Genomic DNA, 15,532 nt, shown 5'->3' with positions numbered 1-15,532 from the left:
CATGTTTGACAAATCTTATTGAATTTTTTGAAGAGGTTACTAGGAAAGTTGATGAGGGTAAAGCAGTGGATGTTGTCTATATGGACTTCAGTAAGGCCTTTGACAAGGTTCCACATGGAAGGTTAGTTAGGAAGGTTCAATCATTAGGTATTAATATTGAAGTAGTAAAATTGATTCAACAGTGGCTGGATGGGAGATGCCAGAGAGTAGTGGTGGATAACTGTTTGTCAGGTTGGAGGCCGGTGACTAGTGGTGTGCCTCAGGGATCTGTATTGGGTCCAAGGTTGTTTGTCCTATACATTAATGATCTGGATGATGGGGTGGTAAATTGGATTAGTAACTATGCAGATGATACTAAGTTAGGTGACATTGTGGAAAAATGAAGTAGGTTTTCAAAGCTTGCAGAGAGATTTAGGCCAGTTAGAAGAGTGGGCTGAAAGATGGCAGATGGAGTTTAATGCTGAGTTTAATGGTGCTACACTTTGGTAGGAATAATCCAAATAGGACATACATGGTAAATGGTAGGGCATTGAAGAATGCAATAGAACAGAATGATCTAGGAATAATGGTGTATAGTTCCTTGAAGGTAGAATCTCATGTGGATAGGGTGGTGAAGAAAGCTTTTGGTATGCTGGCCTTTGTAAATCAGAGCATTGAGTATCGGAGTTGGGATGTAATGTTAAAATTGTACAAGGCATTGGTAAGGCCGAATTTGGAATATTGTGTACAGTTCTGGTCACCAAATTATAGGAAAGATATCAACAAAATAGAGAGAGTACAGAGAAGATTTACTAGAATGTTACCTGGGTTTCAGCACCTAGGTTACAGGGAAAGGCTGTACAAGTAAGGTCTTTATTCTTTGGAGCATAGAAGGTTGAGGGGGTACTTGATAGTGGTATTTAAAATAATGAGGGTGATAGATCGAGTTGACGTGGATAGGCTTTCAGCATTGAGAGTAGGGGAGATTGAAACAAGAGGACATGAGTTGAGAGTTAAGGGGCAAAAGTTTAGGGGCAACACGAGGGTGAACTTCTTTCCTCAGAGAGTGGTAGCTGTGTGGAACGAGCTTCCAGTAAAAGTGGTAGAGGCAGGTTCGGTATTGTCATTTCAAGTAAAATTGGATAGGTATATGGACAGGAAAGGAATGGAGGGTTATGGGCTGAGTGCGTGTCAGTGGGACTAGGTGAGAGTAAGCGTTCGGCATGGACTAGAAGGGCTGAAATGGCCTGTTTCCTTACTGTAATTGTTATATGGTTATACGGTTAAAAACACGCAGGCTGCGTCACACTGGGGAATCAGCAGAGTGTAGCAACATCTTCGGGCTCTCCTAGGATTAACCTTTTGTGAGCCGTATACTTGTCGAAAGGCAGGCTGGAGTAAGGGAGAGGGTGTAAAGCGTCAGGGAGATGGAACTGCAGACTCCTTCACTTGTTGATGGATCACTCCCTCACTCCTCTGGAGGCTCCGACGTGCACTGCACAAGCTCGATCTGAGGATCCGGATCATCGAACATCTCCCGGAGCTGCGGCCACAGAGGAGGAAAGATTAATGATTGCCGAGGAAGGAGAAGTTGATGGAGAGATAGGAGGAGAGGAGCATTAAGACAGGAGGCAGAGGTGTGACAGAGAGGGAGGGAGCTAAGAGGAAAGAGGAGGATGAGAGGAGAGAAAATTGAGAAGGTGATAGAGAAATGAGGGACTGGGAGGGTATGGGAGGAGGAGAGGGGAAAGGAAGGAGAGGATATTTGTCCCCGTGTTCCGCCCTCCCTCCACCCCATCCCTTTCAGCTCACTCTCTCACCTTGTTTCGAATGGCTTCCCGCACTTCTTCCTCACTCATGTCTCCGCTTGCTGTCACCTGCACGTCAATCCACCCGTCCTCCTCTCCTGAACAAAACAGCCCAGTGTCAACATGGTGTCACTGTCAGGTCAAGCGCTGCTCACAGGATGTGCTCCCTCATCTTTGTCCCTTCGATCATGCAATCTCATCTCCCCCACCCCAACAGTTTGATTCCTCCCCACATCCTCATCAAATATCTATGTCAATATACGTATAGACAGGGACAGGGAGAGTGTGAGAAAAGGGCAGGGGTGGGGTCAGGGAGAGAGTGTGCACAGGTAGTGAAGAGAGGCAGAGAATGAGGGAGGGGCTGACAGTGAATGGGGTGGAAAGTGGTAGTGAGAAAAGAAAGAAAAAGATGGATGAATCCAGAGAGAGAGACAGAGACATGGAATGTGAGATTTCCCAATTACCTGCATTGGACAGTTTTATGGACATGGGAAATGATGTCAGTTACATCCACATGTAAGATTAGAGCAGTACACGGTCATTGGTGCAGAAGATTAGAGCCCCTGGTATTGGGTGTAGTGTGTTAACGAGGAGTGAAGACTTATGATCACACGGAGAACGGACTCTTGGAGGAACGCGTTATGGAAACTGGCAAGAAACCTCCCTCATTCACTCACCATCCCTCTGTATTCAGGCCATTCCAGATATCAGTCAGCTCCCACTCGCCCTCACCACCCCTCAGTCACCCTCTCCCTCCTCAATCACTCCGACCATCTCTCCTCACCCACACATCCCTCCCACCACATCCAGTCATTCCCTTCCTCAGTGACATCAGGTCTCTCTATTCCCCCTTCACTCCTCAGTCACCCTCTCCCTCCTCAATCACTCCGACCATCTCTCCTCACCCACACATCCCTCCCACCACATCCAGTCATTCCCTTCCTCAGTGACATCAGGTCTCTCTATTCCCCCTTCACTCCTCAGTCACCCTCTCCCTCCTCAATCACTCCGACCATCTCTCCTCACCCACACATCCCTCCCATCACATCCAGACATTCCCTTCCTCAGTGACATCAGGTCTCTCTATTCCCCCTTCACTCCTCAGTCACTCTCTCCCTCCTCAATCACTCCGACCATCTCTCCTCACCCACACATCCCTCCCATCCCATCCAGTCATTCCCTTCCTCAGTGACATCAGGTCTCTCTATTCCCCCTCACCACTCCTCAGTCACCCTCTCCCTCCTCAATCACTCCAACCATCTCTCCTCACCCACACATCCCTCCCATCACATCCAGTCATTCCCTTCCTCAGTGACATCAGGTCTCTCTATTCCCCCTTCACTCCTCAGTCACCATCTCCCTCCTCAATCACTCCGACCATCTCTCCTCACCCACACATCCAGTCATTTCCTTCCTCAGTGACATCAGGTCTCTCTATTCCCCCTTCACTCCTCAGTCACCCTCTCCCTCCTCAATCACCCCGACCATCTCTCCTCACCCACACATCCCTCCCATCACATCCAGTCATTCCCTTCCTCAGTGACATCAGGTCTCTCTATTCAGAATCAGGTTTAATGTCACCGGCATAATCGCCTCCCACATAAACATACATTTACAAACCAGCAGTGCACAAAGAGAGGACAAAGTAATGGAAGTAGTGATCGTGGGTTCATTGTCCATTCAGAAATCTGATGACGGAGGGAAGAATCTGTTCGTGAAATGCTGATTGTGTGTCTTCAGACTCCTGTTCCTCCTCCTTTGTGATAGCAATGTGAAGAGGGATTCCAGAGTGATGGGTGTCTTTAATGATGAATTCTATTCCATCTCCCCATCGCATTGCTGTCATAACACCCCCACACACCCTTTCTCCCAGTTACTCTGACCCTCTCCCTGGTCTCCACACTTACCCTCTCCAGCCATCTACTGGCCCCTCGGTCCATCATTTCCCCTGACACCGTCATTCATGTGCCCTGCACTGCAGGTCGAGCAGGTGAATGGGCCCAGGAGTGGGGGAGTGGGGGACTGGGGCAATGGGGGAGAGGGGGAGAGGGGAGTGGAGGAGTGGAAATGATCAAATGTCTCCAACAGTCCCAAGACTCTTCAAAAACTCCCCAATATCACTAACTCCATGGACTCACCAGGTATCCAGTCAGTTCCCACCTGGCCATTGGGGCCTTGGCCCTCTCGGTGTTTCCCACCACCCCCAACACACAATGATCATTATCCGATCCCTCATCCATCCCATCCTAACACTACCCTAGCTCAGTCCTCTTGCTGAGGTCACCAACCCACCTCACCCGGCCCATGGACTAAACTCAGACCAAGGTCATTACTGCCTACGTTATAATTGTACAACACCCTCTTGTAGTGATCCTGGATGGTGCTGAAATTTGTCACAGGGAGGAGAGAGGAACCTCTCACTCCATCATTCACACCCCATCCCCTGCATCCAGCAGGTAAACTGATCTCTGAGAAGCTGTATTTTACAGTGTGAGATTGAATCCATACAGACAGAAGAATTCACACCTGGGCTCGTGTCTCCTGCTGGGACAGAGGATGATTTCTGGGTGTGTTCTCCAGACACTGACCCATCGGTCTGTTTCCTTGTGGAACTACCTGTGTGTAGAATAGAGGAACAGAGAGAGTGAGAGAGTGAAGACACTGAAGCAATCATCATGAGTCAGAGGAACAGAGGAATAGGTGCATGTAGAAACCAACTTCACACAGGGTCTGTCCACTGTCTCTCCCAATTCCCTGTCACCCCTGATCATTCCCTTCAGTGGGAGTCGGGACGAAGTTCAGGGATTAACATGGGGATCAGGGTTTCCTTCAATGATCCCCACCACTGATTCCTGACCTGCACTGTCCAGCTGTGGGTCTGTACACTTCCAGTGTCACTTCCTCTCCAGCCACCTCTTACCCCGTCCACTCAATTGCCCCTTCGTAGACCCAAATTTCCCCTCCAATCTGTCATTCACTCCATCCAACCCTCCTTCCTACCACCCTCTTACTTCACTCCCCCTCACTCCTCTCTGCATTCACTATCCTCACTCCCCTACAGACTACTCACCAGTTCCATCCACAATTCTCCACTCTCCCCTCTTCTCTCTGTCACACTCTCCCCTCCATTCTCTTCATTCCCCTCTCCTGCCGTCCTCTCCCTCCTTTACCTCCCCCACTGTCAGTCCTCCACTACTCCTTCAGCACTTACCTGCATACCCTTCACCCCACAGACCCTCTCTCAACCTCCATCATCTATAGCCCTTCTTCCCCCCATTCTATTCTCTCCTGACCTACAATGTTTAACTTCTCCCTCCTCCCCATGCTGTCCCTTCCTTCCACTCTCCCTCACTCACTTCCCCTCTCTCATCTCCTCTCCTACCCTGTCCCTAATCTCTTCTGCTCTCTCTCATCCCCTCCCCTCCACACAGAGGTCTAATCCTCTGACCCCTCCTCCACTCATCTCCATCCCTCCCTGGGATCACACACAAACTAAACACCCAGATCTGTGGAGATGTGCGGCAGACATCACAAGGACTTTAATGGGTTTCCGTTGTTCGTGTATTCCCCAGTCCGACACAGAGTATTGAGCTACAGGGTCAACAGGATCCAGTCTGTGCAACCTGCTATTCTGCCTATACTCATTGACCCACACTTGGACCATAGTCCCCCATACTGTTCCCATCCTTGTACTTATCCAAACGTCTCCTCAGTGCTGCATTCAAACCCACATCCACCACTTCACTGACAGCTCATTCCACACTCTCAGTACCCTCTGAGTGAAGAGGTTGACCCTCAGGTCCGAGACCCTCGGACCTACCTGGAGAATACCTGAGGAGGAAGGTAAAGCTGCGCATGCGCGGGTGACGTCAGCGGCGAGCGCGGGCTTTAAAAAGCGACCCACTTTCAGGAGCGGGCAGCGGAGTGGGAGTAAGGAGTGCTCATGATCGACAGACGACTGGAGATCGGAGGATCAGCCGTTGTAGGTAGGCCGAGACCCTCGGACCTACCTGGAGAATACCTGAGGAGGAAGGTAAAGCTGCGCAAGTGCGGGTGACGTCAGCGGCGAGCGCGGGCTTTAAAAAGCGACCCACTTTCAGGAGCGGGCAGCGGAGTGGGAGTAAGGAGTGCTCATGATCGACAGACGACTGGAGATCGGAGGATCAGCCGTTGTAGGTAGGCCGAGACCCTCGGACCTACCTGGAGAATACCTGAGGAGGAAGGTAAAGCTGCGCAAGTGCGGGTGACGTCAGCGGCGAGCGCGGGCTTTAAAAAGCGACCCACTTTCAGGAGCGGGCAGCGGAGTGGGAGTAAGGAGTGCTCATGATCGACAGACGACTGGAGATCGGAGGATCAGCCGTTGTAGGTAGGCCGAGACCCTCGGACCTACCTGGAGAATACCTGAGGAGGAAGGTAAAGCTGTGCAAGCGCGGGTGACGTCAGCGGTGAGTGCGGGCTTTAAAAAGCGACCCACTTTCAGGAGCGGGCAGCGGAGTGGGAGTAAGGAGTGCTCGTGATCGACAGACGACTGGAGATCGGAGGATCAGCCGTTGTAGGTAGGCCGAGACCCTCGGACCTACCTGGAGAATACCTGAGGAGGAAGGTAAAGCTGTGCAAGCGCGGGTGACGTCAGCGGCGAGCGCGGGCTTTAAAAAGCGACCCACTTTCAGGAGCGGGCAGCGGAGTGCGCAGGAGCAGAGTGCTGGGCTTTGGCGCAAGAGGACTTCGGCAAGTAGCCTGCTTTTCATTTATTCTGACTAATCTGGGATCAGGTGATGGGGGAGACGGTTAGAGCAGTGCTGTGCTCCGTATGCAGTATGTGGGAGGTCAGGGTCAACACAGTTGTCCCTGATGACCACACCTGCAAAAGGTGCATCCAGCTGCAGCTCCTATCAGACCGAGTTAGGGAATTGGAGCAGGAGCTGGATGAACTACGGATCATTCGGGAGGCAGAGATAGATAAGAGTTATCGGGAGGTAGTCACACCGAAAAGACAGGAGGTAGGCAAATGGGTGACAGTCAAGAGAGGCAGGGGGAGCAGACAGAGAGAGAAGAGCACTCCTGTGGCCGTTCCCATCAAAAATAAGTATACTGTTTTGGATACTGTTGGTGGGGATGACCTACCAGGAACAAGCTGCAGTGGTCCTGTCTCTGGCACTGAGGTTGGACCCTTGACTAGGAAGGGGAGGAGGGAAGAGAAGAGAGCGGTATTGATAGGGGATTCTATAGTCAGGGGGGCGGATAGGAGATTTTGTGGGGAAGATCGGGAGTCTCGGATGGTATGTTGCTTCCCTGCTGCCGGGGTCCGAGACATCTCAAATCGGGTGCAGGTTATTCTCGAGAGGGAGGGCAAGAATCCAGATGTTGTGGTCCATGTAGGGACCAATGACGTGGGTCAGATGAGTGAGAGGGTCCTGCGTAGGGGGTTAGGTGCGAAGCTGAAGAGAAGGACCCCCAGGGTAACAATCTCAGGATTGCTACCTGTGCCACGTGTAAGTGAGGCAAGGAACAGAAAGATTATAAAGATTAATACGTGGCTGAGAGGATGGTGCAGGAGGGAGGGCTTCAGGTTTGTAGATAATTGGGCTTTGTTCCAGGGAAGGTGGGATCTGTTCCGAAGGGACGGTTTACACCTGAACTGGAGCGGTACTAACATTCTTGCAGGGAAGTTTGCTAGTGCTTCTTGGGGGGGTTTAAACTAAATTTGTGGGGGGGCGGGGATCCAGAATGTGAGAGAGGATAGCGAGAGGAAGAATAAAGGACAGGGGGGGACTACACGGTTCCGGAATATTAAGTGTGTAGTAGAGAAAGGTGAGGCGGAACAAGTGATAAGGAGGGATGACCACAGAGGGATGGTCTGACAGAACATGGAGTTAATGTGTTGAAAGAATAAGTAAATTTAGGAAGGACAACAAAATTCTAGGGGCGTATAGCCCGATGGGAGTTCGGGGAGTTGGGTTAAGCACAATAGACAGCGATTCAAACAGAGAGAGGAGAAATGGGCTAAAAATTCTATATCTGAATGCACGAAGTGTCAGAAATAAGGCGGATGAGCTTGAAGCCCAGGTGCGAATGGGTAACTATGATGTTGTTGGGATAACGGAGACATGGCTGCAGGGAGATCAGACCTGGGAAATGAATGTTCAAGGGTATACGTGCTATCGTAGGGACAGAAATGTGGGCAGAGGGGGTGGGGTGGCCCTGTTGGTGAGGAATGAGATTCAGTCCTTTGCAAGGGGGGGACATAGGATCAGGAGAAGTGGAGTCTGTGTGGATAGAATTGAGGAACAGTAAGGGCAAAAGGACCCAAATGGGTGTTGTCTACAGGCCACCAAACAGCAGCATGGATATTGGGTGCCAGTTGAATAGGGAGTTAACATTGGCATGTGGCAAAGGTAATGTCGCAGTAGTTATGGGGGATTTCAACATGCAGGTGAACTGGGAGAATCAGGTTGGTGCTGGACCACAGGATAGGGAGTTTGTAGAGTGCCTACGGGATGCATTCTTGGAACAACTTGTACAAGAGCCGACCAGGGACAAGACTATTCTGGGTTTAGTGTTATGTAATGAACAGGATTTGATAAGCGATCTTGCAGTCAGGGAGCCATTAGGAGGTAGTGATCATAATATGATAAGTTCTTATCTGCAATTTGAGAAGGATAAGGGCAGCTCGGAGGTGTCAGTGTTGCAGTTGAACAGGGGAAACTATGGAGCCATGAGGGAGGAGCTGGCCAAAGTTGACTGGACGGATAGCCTAGCAGAAAAGACAGTGGAACAGCAATGGCAGGTATTCTTGGGAATAATGCACAAGGTGCAAAATCAGTTCATCCCCCAGAGAAGGAAGGACTCAAAGGGGGGAAAGGGGCCACAGTGGTTGACAAAGGAAGTCAGAGATTACATAGCATTAAAAAAAAGGAAGTATGACAGAGCTAAGGTGAGTGGGAGGACAGATGATTGGGAAGTTTTTAAGGAACAACAGAACTTAACCAAAAAGACAATACGGGGAGAAAAAATGAGGTACGAACGCAAGCTAGCTAGGAATATAAAGGAAGATAGCAAAAGCTTTTTTAGGTATGTGAAGAGAAAGAAGATAGTTAAGAACAATGTTGGGCCCTTGTAGAATGAATTAGGTGAAATTGTTATGGGAAACAGAGAAATGGCAGAAGAATTTAATGAGTACTTTAGATCTATTGTCTATTGTCAGGTTCCCCCTTAACTATTTCACCTTTCACCCTTAACCCATGACCTCTGTAATGTCAGTGGAAAAGCTTGTATTGACACGACCTGTACCCTCATCATTATATATACCTCCATCTAATCTCCCCTCATTCTCCTTCATTCCAGGGAATGAAGCCCAAACATATTGAACCTTTCACTATAACCCAGGTCCTCAAGTCCCAGCAATATCCTTGTAAATTTTCCCCGAACTCTGTCAAATCTTATTGACATCTTTCCTGCCAGCAGCTGACAATATTCCAAATCAGGCCCCGCCAATGCTTTATACAACTTCACCATAACATCACGACCGAATACTTTGATTTATGAAGGCCAAACTGCCAAACGCGCTCTTCACGACCCGATCTACCTGTGATGCCACTTCCAATTATGAATCTCTATTCCCAGATTGAACAGGGAGAGAAATATTCCCCTCAGTGATCTCCTCTGACACCAGATCTGGTGGTGGACAAACCCAGCCCAGGTTCTCAGTCATTGCTTCCTGGGTTCCCACTAGTTCACTACAAATGTGAACCAGTCAGAGAACTAACTGTGGTGTGGGGGAACACCACTGGGGAGATGGGAGGTAACAACACAGGAAGAAACTATCAACTAAAATCAAATGGGTTAAACCTCAAACTCCACACTATTCTCCCCACCCCCCCCCCCCCCCCGGGCCATTCACACCTCCCTCTTCAGTCAACCCTCTTCTTTAATCTCACACCCCATTCTTCTCTCATAACCATCCATCCTTCCTATCTGAGACACTGAAATCCCTCCCCTTAGTTCTCCCCCACTCCACACACACAACCCTCGCAATTCACTCCATCTTTCTCCTGTTAGACACTCCATCCCTCCCTCTCCCAGACACCACCACACTGTCTCCTCAGTTTGTCTGCTACTCACCCAATACATCCCACTTTCCTCTATTACTCTGTCCAACAACTGTGGTCCAACATCCCTTCCCTCTCCATCCTGTCACAGTTCCTATCTCCCCTTCTCTCATTTCTCACTAGTTTCTTCCCTCTGATCTGTCAGTCTTTCTCTCTGACCTCTCAGAACATCCCTTTGACACTTACTCCATCACTCTCAGCTCAATCATCCCTCTCACTGTGTCCACCAAGTCCACTAATGCCCTCTGATTCCCAAACACTTCAAAAACCACCCAATACCCTGATGCACCATAGTCCTGACCAATCTCCATATAACGTCCACTATTCAGCAGGTGTCCAGTGTATTCCCACCCACCATAAGGGCTGCGATTCTCCTGGCATCTCCTCCGATCCCAACATGATGTCCAATCTCCAATCCCTCGGCCATCCCATCCCGACTCAACCCATTTGATCAGCCCAGTATCTGCCAGTGAACCCGAGTCCCGTCGATATCCATGTCCCATCTTCGTTGCCCTCTTTAAACACTGAAACAACATTCACCACATTCCAGGCACCAGCGGTGAGTGATGAAACAAATATTCCCAGAGTTTCCTTCAATGATCCCCAGCATTGATCCTGATCTGCACTGTCCAGCTGTGGACCTGTGAATCTTGAGCATCACTTCATCTCCAGCCACCTCTTCCCGAACTCCTCCCCCAACTCTATGGCACCTTCTCGTACCTCATTCCCTCCTTGTCTGCCTTTCCCCTCCAATTAGCCCTCCTTTCTACTCACTCCTCCATTCACTCGCCCCATTTCCATCCATCCAGTCACCATCCTCCCTCCACTACTCTATCTTACACATTCCCCTCCATTCCCTTGTTGGTGCTCTCTCCTGCCCTCTCTCCTACCTTCCCAACTATCCCTCCTTCCCTTCCAGTCACCAGTGGCTAATGACGAAGCAAATGCCTTCACCAAATGTAAGCTCTCTTGAACTTCACAGAAATTTCACCTAGACAGGAGGGAAGGAATAACTGAAAACTCATTGGCAGCCCGTTACGACGCACATCCAACAGCTGAATTGGTCTGTGAGAAGTTCGACATCACAGAGCGAGAGACTGAGAGACCCCGATGGCACAAGAACTAATACCTGAAGTTGCCTGTCCTGCTGAGACAGAGGATGGTGATGGGGTGGGTTGTCCTGTAGATGATCCATCGGGCTGATCCTTTGTGGAAGCCTCCAGGTCTGGAACAAAGTAACAGTGACATGGGAGAGTGGTAGAGATTAAACAGGGACAATAATTCATAAAAATGAGAGATTCTGCAGATGCTGAAAATCCAGAGCAACACACACAAAATGTTGGAAGATCTCAGCAGGTCAGGCTGCATCTCTGGACGGGAATAAACAGTGAATGTTTTGGGCTGAGACCCTTCATCAGCACTAGAGAGGAAGGGGGAAGAAGCCAGAATAAAGAGGTGGGGAGGAGTACAGCTGGCAGGTGATAGGTGAAGCCAGGTGAGTGGGAAGGTGGGTGGGTGAGGGAGGAGAAGATTTGAGAAGCTTGGAGGTGATACATAGAACAAGGTCTGAAGGAGGACTAATCCCACTGGAGAGGACAATGGACCATAGAATAAAGGAAGTGAAGAGGGTGTCCAGAGGGAGATGATGGGCAGGTGAGCAGAACAGAAGGGCTAAATAGTGAGCCAAAAAGAGGTGGAAGGAGAGGGAATTGGTAGGGGTATAAATTACTGGAAGTTAGAGAAATCGATGTTCATGCTGTCAGTTTGGACACTACCCAGACACAGTATGAGGTGTTGCCCCACCAATCAAAGTTTGACCTCACACTGTCAGTGGCGGAGGCCTTGGACAGACACGTGGGAATGGGAATGGGAAGTTGTATTGAAATGGGAGCCACTGGGACAACAATTTGGAAAGGAGGTCTCTGATCTGAAGAGATGCCAAAACCATCCAGTCCCTGTTCAGCAACTCTCCCTCGAGAATGTCTGTGACCGGTCACTACTCTCAGTCAGAGCCCAGATGAATATTTGGGGCTGAAGAAGAGAACGATTGCTCCCTTCAATGACCTCACCACACATACCTGCATTTGCAGACCCTGCTCGGGTGGTGGTCAAACCCAGACCAGGGTCTCCCGTTACAGATCGCTGGGGTTCATGAGTTGTGTCTGACTGGGAATCTGTAATAAGAAGATATACAAAGGATGGGGAAAGTAGTAAACAAGTTTTAAATTCAATCAGGAAGGAACTCAATGGCAGGAACAGCTGGTTCAAGTCCAGGTCAAATCTGTCCTCTGAAATACATACACTTCACTCTTCTTTGCTCTTTAATTCCTCTACCCTTGTCTCAGAAATCCCTCTGCTCACATCTCCCTCTCTCAGCATTCACTCTGTCTGCATCACTCTCTTTTCAGTCTCTCCTTCCCTCCCTCTAGTTGGAGCATCACTCTCACTGATCTCTCTGTCTGACTCTCCGCACACAGTCATCAATCTCTCTTTCCTCCTACTCCAGCATGGATGACTGCGAAGATACAGTACTTCGGGTTCTACACAGCATACATTCTCTGACAATAAATGGAGCCATTTGAAACTTCCCTCTTGTGTCACTCTCAGTCTCTCCACCCCTGTCTTTTCATTCCTCCCACCCCACTCTCTCCAACCCCCAACAGAGCCTCAGCCCTCATGACTCACCAAACCCAACCCAACAGACAGGAGAGAGGAACCACTGACTCCATCATTCACACCCCTACCCACAATGCACTGTACATCCAGTAGGTGAACTGGTCCATGGGAGGTTCAACCTCACAGAGTGACAGAGACTGAATGAAAACAGACCGACATGAGACTTGGTACCTGAGGATGTGTCTCCCGCTGGGACAGAGGACAGTTCCTGTGTGTGCTCTCCAGTAGACAATCCTGTTGACTGATCCAGTGTTGAAGTCTCCAGGCCTGGAACAAAGTAACAGAGACATGGGAGAGTGGCAGAGATTAAGCAGGGACAATAATTCATAAAGATGAGAGATTCTGCAGATGCTGAAAATCCAGCGCAACACACACAAAATGCTGGAAGAACTCAGCAGGTCAGGCTACATCTCTGGAGAGGAATAACCAGTGAATGTTTTGGGCTGAGACCCTTCACCAGCTCTGGAGAGGAAGGGAGAAGAAGCCAGAATAAAGTGATGGGGAGGAGTACAGCTGGCAGGTGATAGGTGAAGCCAGGTGAGTGGGAAGGTGTGTGGGTGAGGGAGGGGGTGATTTGAGAAGCTGGGAGGTGATATGTGGAAGAGGTAAAGGGCTGAAGGACTAATCCAATTGGAGAGGACAGTGGACCAGAGGATAAAGGAATGGAGGAGGGGGATCAGAGGGAGATGATGGGCAGGTGAGCAGAAGGGAAGGGCTAAGAGGGGAGCCAGGATAGGTATGGAAAAAGAGAGGAGAGAGAAAAAGAGAGGAGAAACTATCAAAAGTTAGAAAAATCAATGTTCATGCCATCAATTTGGACGATACCCAGACACAGTATGAGGTGTTGCCCCTCCAATCAAAGTTTGACCTCATCATGTCTGTGGCGGAGGCCTTGGACAGACACGTGGAAACGGGAATGGGAAGTTGAATTGTAATGGGTAGCCACTGGCACAACAATTTGAAAAGGAGGTCTCAGATCTGAAGAGATACCAAAACCATCCAGTCCCTGTTCAGCAACTCTCCCTCGTGAATGTCTGTGACTGGTCACTACTCTCAGTCAAAGCCCAGATGAATATTGAGGACGGAAGAAGGGAAACATGACCCCACCATGGATACCTGAGTTCACAGACCCTGCTTGGGTGCTGGTCAAACCTGAACCAGGGTCTCCCATCACTGATCCCTGGGGTTCCCGAGTTGTGTGTGACTGGGGTTCTGTTTCTGAGCTTGAAGACCATGCTGGGGTGGAGGATAAATCTGGACTAGGTTCTCCGATTGTTGTTGCCTGGGGTTTCCGAGTTGTGTCCGACTGGGAATCTGCAATAAGAAGATATACAAAGGAAGAGTAAAGTAGTGAACAAGTTTTATGTTTGGTCAGGAAGGAACTCAACGGCAGGAACAGGAGGCTCAAATCCAGGTCAAATCTGTCCTCTGAAATACACACAATCCCTTCTCCTTGTGACCATCCTCCTGTGTCACTCTCTATCACTCCACCCCTCTCTGTTCATTCCTCCCACCCCACTCTCTTCAACCCCCAACAGAGCCTCATCCCTCGCGACTCACCAAACCCAACCCAACAGACAGGAGAGAGGAACCACTGACTCCATCATTCACACCCCTACCCACAATGCACTGTACATCCAGTAGGTGAACTGGTCCATGGGAGGTTCAACCTCACAGAGTGACAGAGACTGAATGAACACAGATGGACCAGGGGAAAAACCAAAACGTCATCCCTCTCTGCCTCCACAGACTCTCCCTCAAAAATCTCTGTCACTCCTGGAGTCTCCTGACACTAGCATTGGGATAAAACTCTAGGACTGACTGTGGGAATCAGCATTCTCTTCGATAATCCCCACGACTCATTCCCAAGGTAGACTATCCAGCTGTGGGCCTGTGAAAGTCCAGTGTCCCACTTGTCCACATCCACTGCTTCCCCTAAGCTGCTTATGGCCCCTGTCAGTACCATTCCTCTCCAGTCCCCTTTCTTCATCCTACACCCTAGACCTCTTCTTTCTCACCAACTACACTCTCCCTCCTCTCCACTTTTCAACATCCCTCCACCCAGTCTTTCCCCTCAAAAACCTTCCTTCTCCTCTACTCTTTCCAATGCAAATCTGCCTCGAGCAGGCCGCAATCAAAAACTGGGTGACTGAGCAAGAAGGGGACTAGAGAGTGACCCACCAAGAGACTTACGACAACTCTGCAGGAGTTACAAGCTTCAGTAACAGAGATGGGAGAGAATGCACACACAACAACTCTTGCCCGGGTGTTTCACCAGTCGTAGGTGAAACCAAAATTCCTTTTGGCCATCAGATTAAGTGCTATGTTTGGTGTAAGCCGAACACCGCACATCACCAAAAACACACCATCTCTACCGTGAAGCACGGTGGTGGCTGCATCATGCTGTGGGGATGCTTCACTCCAGCAAACGCTGGAAGGCTGGTGAAGGTAGCGGGTAAAATGAATGCAGCAAAAGACAGGGAAATCCTGGAGGAAAACCTGACACAGTGGGCAAAAGAACTGCAACTTGGTAGAAGATTTGTTTTCCAGCAAGACAATAACCCCAAGCATAAAGACAAAGCTGCACAGGAATGGACTAAACCAACAAAGTTAATGTCCTGGAGTGGTTAATTCAGCCACCAGACATCAGACCAATTGAACATTTGTAGCTGGCCTTGAAAAGGGCTGTTCACTCACGATCACCATGCAATCTGACAGAGCTTGAGCAGTTTTGTAAAGAAGAATGGTGAAAAATTGCAGTCTTCAGATGTGCAAAGCTGATGGAGACCTATCCACACAGACTCAAGTCTGTAATTGCTGCTGAAAGTACATCTACTAAATACTGACTTAAAGGGGCTGAATACTTATACAATCAGTTATTTTGTGTTTTATATTCGTCACCACAAAAATGCACACCAACTGCGAGTAATCTTGGATACAACAGAAATTTCACACAGACAG

At 49.3% G+C, this 15,532-nt stretch overlaps 1 protein-coding gene across 1 annotated transcript in view; it reads right to left on the bottom strand.

Moving 5' to 3' along the window:
- Nucleotides 1-1,303: 1,303 nt before the first annotated feature.
- LOC140722767 (uncharacterized) overlaps nucleotides 1,304-15,532 on the bottom strand; it is an 89,879-nt gene continuing 75,650 nt past the window's right edge. Inside the window, exons 12-18 of the mRNA XM_073037447.1 lie at nucleotides 13,688-13,885; nucleotides 12,743-12,838; nucleotides 11,974-12,069; nucleotides 11,025-11,120; nucleotides 4,314-4,403; nucleotides 1,800-1,885; nucleotides 1,304-1,522 (exon numbers count right to left, since the gene is read on the bottom strand). Coding sequence (XP_072893548.1) covers nucleotides 1,448-1,522; nucleotides 1,800-1,885; nucleotides 4,314-4,403; nucleotides 11,025-11,120; nucleotides 11,974-12,069; nucleotides 12,743-12,838; nucleotides 13,688-13,885 — 737 coding nt within the window. The 3' untranslated portion in view covers nucleotides 1,304-1,447. The remainder of the gene's footprint in view (nucleotides 1,523-1,799; nucleotides 1,886-4,313; nucleotides 4,404-11,024; nucleotides 11,121-11,973; nucleotides 12,070-12,742; nucleotides 12,839-13,687; nucleotides 13,886-15,532) is intronic.

The sequence above is a fragment of the Hemitrygon akajei genome, unplaced genomic scaffold (assembly GCF_048418815.1).
Source record: "Hemitrygon akajei unplaced genomic scaffold, sHemAka1.3 Scf000088, whole genome shotgun sequence".
Taxonomy (NCBI): domain Eukaryota; kingdom Metazoa; phylum Chordata; class Chondrichthyes; order Myliobatiformes; family Dasyatidae; genus Hemitrygon; species Hemitrygon akajei.
The sequence above is the reverse complement of the archived record's forward strand: the minus strand, read 5'-3'. Positions and strand labels throughout refer to the sequence as shown.